The 17,011-nt window shown below is 37.8% G+C and overlaps 1 protein-coding gene across 1 annotated transcript in view; it reads left to right on the top strand.

The window, feature by feature from the left end:
- The first annotated feature begins 794 nt into the window (after nt 1–794).
- The window catches only part of UBR3 (ubiquitin protein ligase E3 component n-recognin 3), a 237,715-nt gene continuing 221,498 nt past the window's right edge, over nt 795–17,011 (top strand). The window contains exon 1 of the mRNA XM_081796370.1: nt 795–1,408. Within this exon, the coding sequence (XP_081652496.1) occupies nt 864–1,408 (545 nt within the window). The 5' untranslated portion in view covers nt 795–863. The remainder of the gene's footprint in view (nt 1,409–17,011) is intronic.

Genomic DNA, 17,011 nt, shown 5'->3' with positions numbered 1-17,011 from the left:
AAGAGCCATCCTTTTGAAGAAAATGAATTATAGGGGCAGACTGTGCTGGAATTGGTTTGTAGGATGAGTGAGAGGAATACAGTAGTGTGGGAACTAGAAGCAATAAAGCCCCAGAGGCAGGAAATGATAAATGCTCACAAAACAGTGAACAGTCCCATTGGTCTCTTTCATATGGCAAACCTGGAGTAGTGTCAGGAGATAAGGACAGAAAGATGGGTTTTTGAGAGAGGATTTAAGGAGCTTGGCTTTTTTTTCCCACTGAAAATCTTGAACAGGAATATGATAGTAAGAATGTAGTGTACTTTAATCGCCTAAAAAATGTACTTTAGATTAACTTGGTAATAGCGTGAGGGTAAGAACTGATTCAGGGGGGAAAACTAGGAGTTAGCTTTAATAGTAATAGTGATTCAGTAGTAATTAAGGATTAATAACAATGGGAATCTACATCGTAAAACGAAATGCAAATACTTAAAGTACATCTGCAAGATGCCGTGTGTAATTCCACAGTCCAGGTAAATACAGAAGAAAAAAGTCCATATGAAAGATTTTTCATGTGGTCCATATTGAAGTGGCCCGTATTTACTTATTTATTCATTTTTAAGGCGGATCCTTTATTTCGGCAGCTCTCAACTTGGAGAACCAAGAGGAGGGGGAAGTAGCACCCGAGGTCCCACGAGAGAGGGGCGGGGAGCAGGCCCCGCAGCCCGAGGGGGCGTGTGCAGGGGCGGGGACGCGGACGGAGGTGCGCGGCAGCTCCGGGGTATCGCGAGAGTTGGGCGGGCCGAGCAATCGCAGCAGTCAATTCCCCCACCCTCCCGGGAGGAGCCGCCGGCCCTGGGCTCTCCAAATTCTGAGCTCTCATCATGGCGGCGGCGGCCGCGGCGGCCGTCGGGGGGCCGCAGCCGCCCCAACCCGAGCTGCCCGCGCCCGGGCTGGCCCTGGACAAGGCGGCCACCGCGGCGCACCTGAAGGCGGCCCTTAGCCGGCCGGACAACAGGGCAGGTGCTGAGGAGCTACAAGCGCTGCTGGAGCGAGTCCTGAGCGCCGAGCGGCCGCTGGCCGCGGCTGCGGACGGCGAGGAGGCGGCGGCAGCCGGCGGCGGGGGCGGTCCGGGGGCGGCCGAGGAGGAGGCCCTGGAGTGGTGTAAGTGCCTTCTGGCGGGCGGCGGAGGCTACGACGAGTTCTGCGCAGCAGTGCGGGCCTACGACCCCGCGGCGCTCTGCGGCCTGGTCTGGACAGCCAACTTCGTGGCCTACCGCTGCCGGACGTGCGGTATCTCCCCCTGCATGTCGCTGTGCGCCGAGTGCTTCCACCAGGGCGACCACACCGGACACGACTTCAACATGTTTCGCAGCCAGGCTGGGGGTGCCTGTGACTGCGGGGACAGCAACGTGATGCGGGAGAGTGGGTGAGTGGAGCCCCCCTCCGGGGCGGGGGGCACGCCGGCGGCCCAAGCCGGGTCTGGGGAGGCCTGGGGCGTGCGGAAAGCTGGGAGCCGACCCTGAGCTGTCACGGGAAGGGGGTGGGGGAGGGTGCAGCCACACGGGGATGGAGGTGAGTGAGCTGTCAGCGGCGGAAAGGGAATGGGGAGCGGGGAGAGCAGAGCGCGTGTTTACGGAACGAGGCTTTCAATTTTCGGGGAAGCCAGGGCGAGTGTGTGGTAGCGACAGAAGAGCCAGTGCGTGGGGCAGGAGGGGAAGGAGGAAAGGGGAATCTGGGGAATCTGGTGTCAAGCTGTCAGTTGTGTACTTATCGGGAAAGGCTTCAAAGCTGCCTGATTCTTGGGAAGAAACCGATGATGTGATTTGGATTGGCTGGGCGGGGGATGGTATTAGGGACGGAATTGGGTCGCAGGATTGTAAGAGTCGGGGAGGTGGTCTTGCAGCCAGCTGCAGGGGAGAACGGCTTGGGGAGAAGGACTTCTGAACTGTCAGTGTGTCTGTCAGTATCGGGGAAGGAGCTCTAGCGCTTGTGAGGTTGAGGGAGGAGGGAAGGGGAGGGGCCTGCATGAAAAGTGACTGTTGAGCTGTCAGTGGAGTATTTGGTGTGCTGGAATGACATCTAGAATTGGGCTACTGAACAGTCGGTTACAGAATATCCTACACACCAGAAGAACAAACAAAACACTGAGCGAATTAGGAATCGAGTGTTAGGTCTTCTCCAGTTAAAAGGGCACTTTATTGGGGCGCCTGGGTGGCGCAGTCGGTTAAGCGTCCGACTTCAGCCAGGTCACGATCTCGCGGTCCGTGAGTTCGAGCCCCGCGTCAGGCTCTGGGCTGATGGCTCGGAGCCTGGAGCCTGTTTCCGATTCTGTGTCTCCCTCTCTCTCTGCCCCTCCCCCGTTCATGCTCTGTCTCTTTCTGTCCCAAAAATAAATAAAAAACGTTGAAAAAAAATTTAAAAAAAAAAAGGGCACTTTATTCACTCGCTAATATGCGAACCTCTATCTAAAGAGGGACAGTCAACAAATGTTTTTTAGATAGCAGCAATGTACCAGGGTGTTGGGACTTAGGACAAAAGGCATTTCAGAGGTTGCAGTGAGCTAACGAGTTGGTACGTGTATACTGTCTTGGTTTTGGGACACGATATCAATGTCTGGGGAAGTCCTGGGAAAAGAAGAAACCTGATGCAAGAGAGGACATTTTGTCTGGGCGGTAGTTGAAAAGATGTTAGCAAACCCAGTTATTCAAGTTTAAAATTTTTCAGGTTTTATAATTGATGATAGAGCATAATCCCTTTAAAAATGGTCACTGTTTTCTCCTTTGGAGTATTTGTAGGTTACTGTTACTATAGAACCTTTGTATCTATCAGGTGCAAGCAAGGCACCTAGGATATCGAAGATGAACAAGACATTGACCTACCTCTTAAGCCGCTTAAGTAGAGTAGAAAATGATAAATTCTTTAAATGATCTGGAAGTTAGAGGAGGCTTCTGTGCAGAGGCAGTACTTCAGGAGGGAGGTATTTTGACCTTGCTACTGCAACTACTAACAACAACAACAACGGCAGTAGTAATCACAGCCAACATCTGAGAACTAGAAAATGAAATGTTAAAAAAATATTTAACTATTTAACTATTTAAAAAATTAAATTCTTAAAAAAATTAATATATGAATAGCTAAAATATTCATATAGCTAAAAAAGCAAAAGAAAAAAATAAAAACATGCACGGTTTGAAGTTTCCCTCCTATCTTGTCTTTTATCTGCCCAGTTCCTTCCCACCATTATTACTTTTCCTAGTGCTTAAAAACGAATAAGGATGAATATGTATTTTGATGTTTCAGTTTCTTTTATGTAAAAGGTAACATATTATATACACTGTTCTATACATCTTGCATTTTTCACTTATCCAAGAGGTCTTTCCATGTCATAAATCAGTACTCTACTTTAAGAGTGTTGTTAACACTTTCCTGGTTGGCTCAGTCGGTTAAGTGTCTGAGTTGGGCTCTGGTCATGATCTCATGGTTCGTGAGTTCAAGCCCTGCATCTGGCTCTGTGCTGACAGCTTGGAGTCTGCTTTGGTCCTCTCTCTCTCTCTCTCTCTCTCTCTCTGTCTCTGTCTCTTTCTCTTTCTCTCTTTCTGCCCCTCTCCTGCATGCACTTTGTCTCTCTCTATCAAAAACGAATAAAGGTTAAAAAAAAGGAAAAAAAAAGTGTAATTAACACTTTGGATTTTTATCCATCTGTTTGGTAAACAGTGGTCAAAGATTAACTGCTTTACATTATGTAACTCTTTTAATCTCCAACAGTTCTGAGATTGTTACTGTCATTATTCTCATGATACAGAAGAGGAGGGTGGGGCACAGAGTTTTAAAAACTTGTTTAGGATTATACAGGTAGTAAGCTAGGTATCCTGGCTGCAGAGAGTCACAACTCAACATTTCTCTCTACTGTCTCTACAAATAGCATTCCTATTGGTACTTCTGTTCTATACTGTGTTTTGTCTTTTTTTCTTTCTTTTTTTTTAATATGCCATTACTATTTGAGCTTTTGTTTATTTTTCTTTTTAAAAATGAAAAAAAATTTAAAAGGTATTTTAAAACAGGAATTGGAACAATCCTTTACTGATATTCAGACTTTTTTTAAAATTAAAAAAAATTTTTTTAATGTTTTTATTTATTTTTGAGACAGAAAGACAGAGCATGAGCTGGGGAGGGGCAGAGACAGAGGGAGACACAGAATCTGAAGCAGGCTCCAGCCTCTGAGCTGTCAGCACAGAGCCCGACACGGGGCTCGAGCTCATGGACCATGATAGACCTGATGGTCTGATGATAGACCTGATGGACCTGAGCTGAAGTCTGAGACTTAACCGACTGAGCAACCCAGGTGCCCCTATTTAGACATTTTTTACTTGTTAGACTAGGTTAGCATTTGGGATGCCCCTAAACAAGGTGAAAGTAGGAAATAATATTGATTCTGTCTTGAAGTTTGGAACACGGTAGTAATTGTCGAGTTGATCTGATTGAGTTGCAAGTCTGACCTGTAATTGTGATGCTTCAGTGCTGGGGTGGAAAGATCTCTGAGTTTCTTTGAAGGTACTCATACAGGTTTTCGGGCATTTGACTGTGTCAGATAGTCCACATCCTAATCTTACAACATTTGCCTTTCTTTGCTGACATCTGGTAGATTCTTATTTTTTTTCCTAGACAGGCAGTGCTCTTATGAGTTGATACATAGTACTAAATAATTACTGTTGCCTATCTGAAAGGCAGAGCTGTTGCTGTATGTGCTAGCAGCTGCCATGTCCAATTTCAAGGTATTCCAAGGTAAACAATAAAAGTATTGTGGCCATGTAAATATTCTGAGATTTTTACAGCTCTGGGTTAGAAAGAATAATTCCAGGCTACACAGAATTAATCTACTGCCTGGAGAGACAGAGGTGATGTTAGCCAACAGTGCAGGTTAAAAGGCTGCCTCTGGAACCTTTTCAGAACTGGAAATCATCAATAAATTATAGCAGTTTTTCTGGTGGGCAAAGCTGGACTATCCTGGCATGGACAGAATATATTTAACTTTTCTCAGTTTTCTCAGTTTTGATATTTCTTAAAACCCTGTTAGGTTGCTAAAAATTAAAGACGTGTTGTTTTGGAGTTGTAACTGCCATAGAAATTTATAAATCCCATTGTTCAATAAATTTTTAAGCAAGTATTCTATTTTTCTCTGTATCTGTTTTCTTAGTAAAAGAGAGAAAAACCTGCTGTGCCTTAATCCTTTCCCCAAATGTCTGTTTTGGGTAAGATTTTGTATGATTGGAGATGGGGAAGAAGCTTGGATCCATCACAACCTATATTACTATTTAATTTTCAAATTTATAATTATAGAAATATGGGGAGAAGATTTAAGTTATTTTTGATTAGTGTTATAGATATAATGTAATATTAACAGGTATACAAACCAAAGGAAGAAAACAACTGAGAATTCATTTGTGGGATGAAATCACAAAGGCTATGGAATATGGAAGCTAGATATTAATAACTATATTATAACAGTGTAATTTTGCCATTAATGAATAAATGCATCATTGTCACAAATGGTTGAAGGATGGATAAATTTTAAATAAGTAATGAAAAATCTAAAATCATATCTGATTGGTTTGGGGTTCTGATGATGCTAAGCAGAAGTTGGAATTTTAAACAATTAGTTCTCAAATTTTGATGAGATGATGACCATTTTTATGTTCTATCCTGTATTTATAGATTTTTTTTGTTTTTTGCCTCCTTGCTTGTTCTTCTTACACATTTTAAGCTCCTTAAAAACAGGAATCTCATCTTGCAGTTAATCAGAGGCCAGCATAATCTCATGCACTTACTAGATGCTTAGTAAATTGTATAAAATAAATTGAATTCAATTGGATAAAATAGTGCTTGTTGTATCTGAAAATTTACCCTAAGATTACATTGGTTTAGGTATTCAGGAGGTGGCATACATCAAAAGTAATACATATTGGTTAGAACATAAAAGTAAGTGGATAAAGTAAAAAGTAAGGGTTCCTCTTTCCTCCATCCCATTCCTCAGTGAGAGATTTCCCTTATTTTCTTTTGAGCTTAGCTATACATTTAAAAGGTATTAGTTATAATTTACTCTGCAATTGTAGATGTTTTGTTGTGAGAAATTTTTAGGTTATTTGGTCTGTGGCAGTGCCAGAAATGGAAGCAGTGAATGTCTGGTTGAATTGTGTCATACTCTGCTGTACCAGGCTTTTTTCCCCTTACTGTATTTATTGCACACGGTCTCGTATTAGTGCACATAGAACCATTTTATTTTGTTTTTTTTATAGTTAAATTATAGTTCATTGCATTTTTAATTTTTTTTCCTGTTAATTTATGCTGTCATTTCCCTACTGGTAGACATTTAAATTGTTTTCAGTTTTAGAGTATTATAAACATTGTTGCAGTCAGTATGCTTATATACACTTACTTGTATATATGTGTGTACACATGGGTGAGGATAAATTCCTAGAAGTGATATCTTGCTTAAAGGAAGTGTATATTTTAAGCTTTGATAGACCTTCCAAAGACATGGATTTACACTCCCACTGACAGTGTATGAAAGAGCATGTTTCCCTATGTCTTGGCCAGTGTATATGGTGTTATCTGTATTTCAGTCTTTGTTAAGTGAGAAGTGTATCTTGTTTAATTAATTATTCCTCCCTCCATTGCTCTTTCCTTCCAAACTGGAGTACTTTGAAGCAAATCTCAGTTATCTTATAATTTAATTTATGAATATGTGAATATGTATCTCTGTAAAGAGATAATAAAAATAAACTCATAAGAATAAAACATAACCCAAATGTCCATTGACAGATGAATGGGTCAACAAAAATGTAGTTTATACATAAGATGGAATGTTGAGGTGCCTAGGTGGCTCAGTTGGTTTAAGCATCTAACTCTTGATTTTGACTCAGGTCATGATCTTATGGTTCCTGGGATCCAGCCCCAAGCTGTCAGTGTGGAGCCTGCTTGGGATTCTGTAGCCCCCTCTCTCTCTGCCCCTCCCCTGCTTACGTGCATGCATGCTCTTTCTCTCAGATAATAAATAAACTTAAAAAAAAAAAGATGGAATGTTACTCAACCTTTAAAAGGAATGAAGTTCAGACACATGCTAGGAATGAAGTTCAGACACATGGATTGTGGTGATGGCTGCACAACAATGTGAATGTACTTAATACTACTGAACTGTACATTAAAAAAGTTAAATTGGTAAATTTTATGTATATTTTATCACAATTAAAAGAACAACCACAATACCATTACCACACCTAAAATATTCACAGATATTTTTAAAGTGTTCAAATATCCAGTGAATGTTCTGATTTTCCCAGTTTCATGAATGATTTCTTAGAGTTGCTTTAGAATTAGGATCCAAACAAGGCCCTCATATTGTGTTTGGTTGTTGTATCTCTTAGGACTCTTCTATGTTATAGCCCCCTTAAATCCATCCCCCCCCCTTTTTTTGTTCTCTGCAGTTGAAGAAACCTTCATTCTGAGTATTACTGATTGCATCTCTATGATGTGATGTTTAACTTGTTCCTCTGCCCACTATTTTCTGTAAACCAGTAGTTGGGATCTAGAGTCTTGATCAAATTTTAGGTTATGTTTTTTTTGTTGTTGTTTTGTTTTGGCAAGGAAACTTTATAATGGTGTTTTATACTTCCTGATTCATTGTATCAGGAGCTACAGATCGTTTCCTTGTCTCTCCTTTAGTTAATGTTAGGATTAACTTGTGGCTTAAATTTGTCAGTGTGATCCATTTGTTATAAAGTTACCTATCTTAATTTTTTTTTTAATATTTATTTTTGAGAGAGACAGAGACAGAATGTGAGTGGGTTGGGGCAGAGAGAGAGGGAGACACAGAATCTGAAGCAGACTCCAGGCTCTGAGCTGTCAGCACCAAGCCCAATGCAGGGCTTGAACTCATGAGTTGCGAGATCATGACCTGAGCCGAAGTCGGACGCTCAACCGACTGAGCCACCCAGGCGCTCCATAAAGTTACCTATCTTGTTAAAGATTGTAGTAACTACTGATTATTATTGTCCAGACCCATATTTTCATTAGGGTTTGCAAAATGGCTATATTCTAATTGTAGTATTCCTTTCATACTCTAGTGAGAGCTTTTTCTAGACTACTTTTAAAATTTCAAGGATCACCTACACTCACATTTGGCCTCTGCCTGCACTGCCAACCTTATCATCTCCATTGCAGTGGGATCCTCATTTGTTTAACTCACTGTATGTACATTCCTGTCCTTGAACTTTTATGTTAAACCTTCTCCTGCAAAGTCCAGAGGCACGTTTTACTTTCACTGTCCAGCTCATTTGTAGGGACAACACTCCTATAACATAAGTACAGGGTGAAACCATATTGTAGGATTTGATTTTCTGAATTGTAACAGTTTTTTTCATTTCTAAGTTATATCTCTCCAAATAACCAACTTTCAATATTTGATGATAAAGGCCTCTTTTGTTTATACCTCACACATATTTAGAGTTTTAGTAATTTGGTTAATCATATCATATTTTGTGTTTATTGATTTTGTGGGAGAGTGTTAGAGCTGATCTCCTAAATTATTTATGTGTGTATCCATGCATTTACATGGATTACTTTGTGAAATTTTCTTCCTTATGAATCTGGGATTTTCTCTACAGCGATATCCATCTAATTCAGGTCACAAACTCAAACAAGGGAACAACGACACTCCTCATGATCCAAGAGCTTGGAGGAAGAAGAGTTGAAGAATTTTTTTATCTTTTCTGTGTTCAGTGTACTTTTTTTTATTGCTAATTTACTAGAAATAGTATAGACAGATTCTTAGTGTAGAAGATTCTACTTGAGCTGGAAGTGTAATCTCTAGTCATCTTCATTGTAGTAAAGTTTAACTACAACACAGCAATTTGGAAGACTTATTAGATTGTAATTATTTTTTCTAATCATTTTAATGTTATATAAAAATCATTAAAACTGTTTTCAACTATGAAACATTTTTAATACACAGAAAGGTACAAAAATAATATAAAAATACCTTTGTACTCACCACTGGGATTAATAGATGTTAACCTTTTGCCCTATTTGCTATAGAGCTTTTTCTGGTCAAAGAACTAAAGGTCATCCTCTTCTCCCTTCCTTCCTCTTTCCCTCCTCAGGAGTTACCATTATCCTGAAATTCCCATGTCATATCCATGCATGCTTTGTACTTCTACTACATCTAAGCAATATATGATTGTTTTACTGTTAAAATTTTGCATAAATTTTATATTATGTGAATCTTTTTGCAGCTTGCCTTTTTCACTTACCAAGTTACTAATATGGATTAGTTCATTCATTTCTAACCACCATTAAGCATTCTGTGGTATGACTGGATCATGGTTTGCTGATTATTTTGCTACCAGACCATTAGATGCTTTACATTTTTGCATTGTTTCCACAGGGCTGCAGTGAACATTTTTGCATGTGTCTCTTTGTGTAGATATACTAGAATATTTTTAGGATAGATTCCTGGGAGAGGAATTGCTAGGTCATAGAGTGTGTTGTTCTTCGTGTGTGTGTGTGTGTGTGTGTGTGTGTGTGTGTGTATGTGTATCTATACATATATATGTACATATATGTGTATGTGTATATGTATGTATACTTGTATATATACATATATATGTACACAAAATGTGTGTGTGTGTTGGATAGAAACATTTAAAAATTTTTTAATTTAAAATTTTATTTTAAGTTTTAAATTTTAATTTTTAATTTTTAAAACTTTCCTGACTACTGGTAAAGTTGAACATTTTTTCATGCTTTTAGGCTATTTGAATTCTTCCTTTGTGAATTGCTGGTTCATATTCTTTGCCTGTTTTTTATTTTTTATTTATTTTTTTGTTTTATCTTACTGAGTTTTAAGACTACTATATATATATATTCTAGATCCTGATCCTTGGTTATGTGGATTCCTGATTTCATCTTTCAATCTGTGGCTTGTCTTTTCCTCTTGTAATACACAATAGTGTTATAAAAAAAAGCTTTAAATTAAAAGTGTAACTTTCCTTCTATAGTTGGTATTATTTGTTTCTTTTTTAAATTTTTATTTTGAGAGAGAGAGTGGATATGCGCAGAGGAGGGACAGTGGAAAGGGGCAGAGAGAAAGGGAGAGAGAGAGAATCCCACGCAGGCTCCAAGAGCCCGATGCGGGGCTTGATCTTATGGTTGTGAAAATCATGACCTGAGCCAAAATAAAGAGTTGGATGCTCAACCAGCTAAGCCATCCAGGCATCCTTTATTTGTGTCTTTTAAAAGCAGTCCTATCTTTGTTTAGAAAAATGCTTATATGTTTTGTTTTAAAAGATTTAAGGTTTTGCATTTCATATTTACATCTTTATTTCCTCCATCAATCTATAACACTACCTCTCATATATCCATTTCCTACATGTGTCCTAAGCTTTCTGTTGTATGGGTATGTCTCTGGCAACAGTATCATACTGCTTTAATTATGGTGACATTAGAATAGTTATTGATATGGCAGGATTTCCCTTATTATTACTCTTAAAAAGAAACTTGGCTATTCTTGGTCCCTAACTCTTTCATTTTAATTTCAGGGTAACGTCAAATTCTGTGGAAAATTTCTGTCTGATATTGATTGGAATCATATTAAATTTGAGGACATTTTAAAAGGAGACATGTACAAGGATATTCATTATAATACTGTTTTAAATTGGGAAAAATTGGAAACAAGGAGATTAGTAAACTATGGTTTAATCATGCAGTAGAATACTTTACACTAGAATACATATATTGTTGTCTTTATAGTATTTAGTCTGCCTATCCATGAGAGTAATTGTTTTTTCTTCCAGTAAAGTAATTTTGTCCATAAGTTGTGTATCTTTTGTTAGATTTGTTCCTCATTACCTTATTTTTGTTTCTACTATAAGTAGTATCCTTTTAAAAATTATTTTTTCCAATTTCTCATTTTTTGCTTTTTTGGTAATATTTTATATTGTAAACATTTTCAAATGCTATTGAGTTTTTTTATTGAGCAACCTTCAACCTTCTCAAAAATTTTTTTCCCTAATAGTCAATCTGTAGATTTTATTAATGAGTGCTTGCTTTATATCAGGAATTTACATATATCTCATTTAACATTTTCAGCAAGTCCTAGGGATTGATATTAGCATCTACATAAGAAAATACTATCTCAGAGAAGCAACTTGAGCAAAGTTACACAGCTCTTATTCACATTTGTTTCTGTCCATATCCAAAGCCTGTGTTCTAAGCTCCTTCCTGGCACCTCTGTTGTTACTGTGTAGTAGTGAACGTTAAAGAAAACTTTACAAAGAATTTGATCTGGTGGGAGATTGGGAGGTGAAGGATGACATTGTGGATAGAAGGAACAGAATACATAAAGCTTCACAGGCATGAAAGAATATAAGGCAATCAAGTGCTAGAGTAGTTCTCACCTTCTTTCTTGAATAATGTTAAAACAATTTTTTTTTTAAGTTTATTTATTTTGAGAGAGAGAGAGAGAGAGAGACAGACAGACAGAGTGAGAGCAGGGGGAGGGGGAGCGAGAGGGAAGACACAGAATCTGAAGCAGACTCCAGGCTCTGAGTTTTCAGTGCAGAGCACAAAGCAGGGCTCAGCCCACAAGCTGTGAGATCATGACCTGAGCCCAAGTAGGAAGCTTACCTGACTGAGCACCCTCAGGCACCTCTCTCTTAATAATATTAAACTGAGTAGAGAATTTTAGTTGACATTTGTTTTCCCTTGCACTTTGAAGATACTATTCTGTTGTCCTCTGGTTTCTATTGTTGAGAAGTATTTCAGTGTAATTGTTTCTTTGCAAGTAATCTGCTTTATTTATTGGTTGCTTTTAAGATTTACTTTTTGGTGATCTGTAGTTTCACTATGTTGTGTCTAGGTGGGACTATTTGTTGGGTTGGTTCTAGATGAAGATTTTTGTCTCATAGCTTCTGGAAATTCTCAACCATTGTCCCTTTGAATTTCAAGTCTCTCCCATTGTTTCATTTCTGTTTTGGGATTGCTATAGTATATTTGTTGAATCTTCTCATTCTGTCTTCTAAATCCTAGAGCTTACTCATTTTCTACTCATTTATCTTATTTAGGGCTGAATTGGGGGTGATTTCCTAGATCTATCTTCTAGATAATTTCTTCACCTCTATCTCATCTGCTGTCTAGCTTGACTATTACATTTTTTTTTTTTTTTTAATAAATGTAATTTTCAGCTCTAGGAAAATCTGCTTTTGACTTGGCCTTCTTAAAAAAAAAGTCATTTTTTTTTTTTTTAAGTTTATTTTGAGAGAGAGAGAGAGCGCGCACGTGTGTGAGTGTGCACATGTGTGCACAAGAGCAGGGGAGGGCAGAGAAAGAGGGAGAGAGAATCCCAAGCAGGCTCCATGCTGACAGCGTGGGGCTTGAACTCATGAACTGTATGAGATGATGACCTGAGCTGAAATCAAGAGTCAGATGCTTAACCGACTGAGCTGCCCAGGTGCCCCCCAAAGTCTTATTCTTTAGTTAGGGTTTCAATTCCTTCTATGCTTGTAGTAATTTTAAAAACATTTGTGTGTGTGTGTGTGTGTGTGTGTGTGTGTGTGTGTGTTTTCAGAATTTTTTGTTCTATTTTTCAAATTTTTTGGAAAACAAACCTGCCGTGTATTGTGCCTACTGACTGTTGATGGATGGTTTCTTTCTGTTTTTGAAATTTTGGAATGTAATCTCTTCTTTAGTGTTTGTATTTAAGTCCAGTGGTAGAGTGAAGTAGGAATGCTTTTGCTGTGGGAATACCTTGTGGTTTGGGTTTGTTTGTTGTTTGTTCTGCCAGCTGTCATAGATATCACAGATATCCCAATGCCAATTAAAAAAATTAATATTTGGCTTGGGGAGTTCCAATACGACATGAGTAATGTAAATTTGAACCTCAAACTAGCATGCAGCCTAGATTTGGGGTTTTGACTTCTTAAGGGAATTTTAACCCTTATTCGTTGCTCAGGTTGAGATACCCTGCCCCATAGGCGATTTTATTTGGAGAAGTAGGGACAGTTTAATGGAAGATATTCTTGAAAGAATCTCTGGAAATCTCACCCTGTAATTGAAGAATTTCCTAGAATACTGGTTTGGAAGAGTATGTTATAGTTCTGATTTATTAACTGTGATATTTTCATCATCACAGAACTCCAGTTAGCTTCTCAGTCATCTATAGAAAACTCCCATTTTTGACAGGGTATCTTTGAAATTGGCAACTTTTAGTTTAGAATTTGTGAGAACATTTCTACCTGTAAGGCCATGTTTGGGTTGTACCTCCAACATTTGTTATCTTTTTGTCTTTGGGTAAATCACTTAATTTTCCTTGGCTATAGTTTTTCTCACATGTACAATGGGAATGATGTTTGACATGCCTACTTCAATTTATTTATTTATTTTCAAGATTTTTTAAAAATTAAATGGGATAACACACACATATAGAGAATGGTATTATTCCCATTTTATGTGATTAATTGCCCAGGACTGTGAAACATTTTGGCATGTCGTATTAATATTCTATTTATACTGATGGTCTTGTGGACAGAGCCATAAGAAGCAAAGCCTTTTTTTTGGAGCATTGCATTGGAATGCTTGAATACGGCAATTGCATATGATTTTAGGGCATTTTGTGGTATTAGCTTTGTTGGAGGCATAATTACAAATTGTACACATTTAAAGTCCACCGTTTAAGTTGCCAAATATGTATACCCCTGTAAAACTATCACCATAATCAAAATAGTAAACATAGCAATGATTCCCAAAAGGGTCCTTGTGCCTTTTTTTATTTTATTTTATTTTTAAAAATATACATCCATATTTTTTAAATTTTTTTTTTTTTTCAACGTTTTTTATTTATTTTTGGGACAGAGAGAGACAGAGCATGAACGGGGGAGGGGCAGAGAGAGAGGGAGACACAGAATCGGAAACAGGCTCCAGGCTCCGAGCCATCAGCCCAGAGCCCGACGCGGGGCTCGAACTCATGGACCGCGAGATCGTGACCTGGCTGAAGTCGGACGCTTAACCGACTGCGCCACCCAGGCGCCCCTACATCCATATTTTTTAAAATATACATCCAAATTAGTTAGCATATAGTGAAACAACGATTTCAGGAGTAGATTCCTTAATGTCCCTTACCCATTTAGCGCAACCCTGCCTCCTACATCCCCTCCCATAACCCTCAGTTTGTTCTCCATATTTATGAGTCTCTTCTGTTTTGTCCCCCTCCCTGTTCTTATATTATTTTTGTTTCCCTTCCCTTATGTTCATCTGTTTTGTCTCTTAAAGTCCTCATATGAGTGAAGTTCCTGGTGCCTTTTTTAATCCCTACCTCCAGCTTTTTCCTGTGCCCTGTCCCCCAGCAACCACCTATCTATACTCTGTTGCTATGGATTTATTTATTTATGGATTTATTTTCTAGAATTTTGTATAAATGGAATTATATAATATGTATACATAGTTTTTGATCTGTTGTCTTTCAACATAATTATTTTGAGATTCATTCATGTTGTGTAGTTCATTTCTTTATTGATAAGTAGCATTCCACTGTATGGATATACCACAGTTTATTTGTTCATCTGCCAATGAACATTTGAGTCATTTCTAGTGTTGGGCTATTACATATAAAGCTGCTATCGACATTTGTATTCAGGTTTTTATATGGATATTAACAAGTCTTTATAGGGATACTTCATATCTGTTGGGTAAATACCTAAGTATGTTTTGAGTGGATCATATTGTAGATTTATGTTTAATTTTTTAAAAATTAAAAAGTTTTTTAGTATGGTTTTGTATATATTATAAAAGTTTACATTTCAATTATTTTTCAGTGTATGATTCAGTACATTAATCGCATAATGTTTAACTTTTATTTACTTATTAAAAAAATGTCTTTTAATGTTTACTTATTTTAGAGAGAAACAGAGTGCCAGCTGGGGAGGGTCAGAGAGAAATGGAGACACAGAATCCCAAGCAGGCTCCCAAGCTGACTGAGCCACCCAAGCACCCCTAACTTTTAAAGAAACTTCCAAAATGTTTTCCCATTGAATGTTCCAGTCTATATCAGCAATGTGTGAGAATTCTAGTTCGTCTGAATTCTTGCTAATACTTGCTGTTGGTCATTCTTTTTAATTTCAGCTCTTCAAATAGCTATGTAGTGGTGTCTTCTTGTAGTATTAATTTGCATTTTCTTAATGGCTAATGAATTTTTAAAGTATCTTTTCATGTCCTTTTTTGCCATTGATATATTTTGTTTGGTATTGGCTCAAATATTTTGCCTATTTTTTTCTTACTGGTTTATTTTTTTCCTTTGTTTCTAATTATTAACTTTTTTTTCCATTTTATTTTATTTAATGAATTTATTTTTTAAAGTAGGCTCCAACACGAGGCTTGAACTCCCAGCCTTGTGATCAAGAGTTGCATGCTCCACTGACTGAGCCACCCAGGTGCCCCTCTAATTATTAACTTTTGATATAGTTCCTTATTTATTGTGGATACAAGTAATTTTTCAGGTATATGATTTGCAAATATTTTTTCCTGGTTTATGGCTTATCTACTTACAGTATCTTTTGAAGACCAGAGGTTTTTAATTTCGGTGAAGTCCAACTTATCAATGTGTTGGCCTCTTTTGGATCCTATCTTTGATGTTAGATCAAGAAGTATTTACCTAACTCGGCATCAAGATTTTCTTCTAGAAGTTTTATAGGTTTAGGTCTATGATCAATTTTGAGTTAATTTTTATATATGGTATGAGGTATGGCTCAAAGTCCATTTTGTTGCATATGGGTATCCAGTTGTTGAAAATACTGTCCTTTCTTCATTGAATAGCTTTGGCACCTTTGTCAAAAAAAGAGTTGTCCATATATGTGTGGATGTTTCTGGACTTTCTGTTTGTTTTTGTTTTTTTTTAATTTTTTACAGTTTTTATTTATTTATTTTGAGAGAGAGAGAGAGCACGAGCTGCGGAGGAGCAGAGAGAGAGGGAGAGAGAGATTTAGAAGCAGGCACTGTGCACTGTCAGCATGGAGCCCAAAGTGGGGCTTTATCTCACAAACTGTGAGATCATGACCTGAGCTGAAATCAAGATCTGCGCTTAACTGACTGAGCCACTCAGGCATCCCTGGACTTTCTATTTTTATGCCAGAGCCAAACTCTCTGGATTACCGTAGTAAGATTGTAGTAAAATCAGATAGTATCAACTTTCCAACTTTAGTATTTTTAATTTCAAAGTTACTGTGGGTAACTTTACATTTCCGTATGAATTTTGGATTAAACCTATCAGTTTCTACAAGAAAGAAAGCCTGCTTAGATTTTGACTGGGATTGTGTTGTATCTGCAGATCAGTTTGGGGAGAACTGACATCCTAACATTACTAAGTCTTCCAACTTACAGTAAATCTATTCATTTTTTAAGGTCTTCTTTAATTTCTTTCAGCAATGTTTTGTAGCTTTCAGTGAACACGTCTTGTACATTTTTTAAATGACTAAGTGTTTCATATTTTTATACTATTATAAGTGGTAGTTGAAAATATTTCAATTTCTGATTGTTGCTAGTAAATAGAAATCCAAGTAAATTTTGTATATTGATCTTGAACCTTGCTAAACGTATTTATTCTAGTAGTTTTTTGTAGACTCCATTAGGTTTTCTATGTAGGTGAGTATGCTGAGTCTGAATATAGTTTTACATCCTTTCAAATCTTAGTGCTGTTTATTCATTTTCCTGATTACGTGGAACAGAACCTCTATTACGCTATTGAGCAGAAGTGATAGATATGGACATCCTTATCTTGTTCCTGATGTTAGGGAAAAGTAAACCTTTTATCATTAAATATGATGTTAGCTATAAGATTTTGTAGATGTCTTTTCTCAGATTGAGGAATTTCTCTTCTGTTCCTGGTTTGCTGAGAAAAAATTTTTTTAAAAAATCATGAATGGGTTGTTGGATTTTGTCAAGTGATTTTTTGCTTCAAATGAGATAATTGTATGGTTTTTCTTTTTAA

The sequence above is a fragment of the Panthera onca genome, chromosome C1, assembly GCF_046562875.1.
Source record: "Panthera onca isolate mPanOnc1 chromosome C1, mPanOnc1 haplotype 2, whole genome shotgun sequence".
Lineage (NCBI taxonomy): Eukaryota > Metazoa > Chordata > Mammalia > Carnivora > Felidae > Panthera > Panthera onca.
Note: the sequence above shows the minus strand (reverse complement) of the source record. Positions and strands in the feature narration are given on the sequence as shown.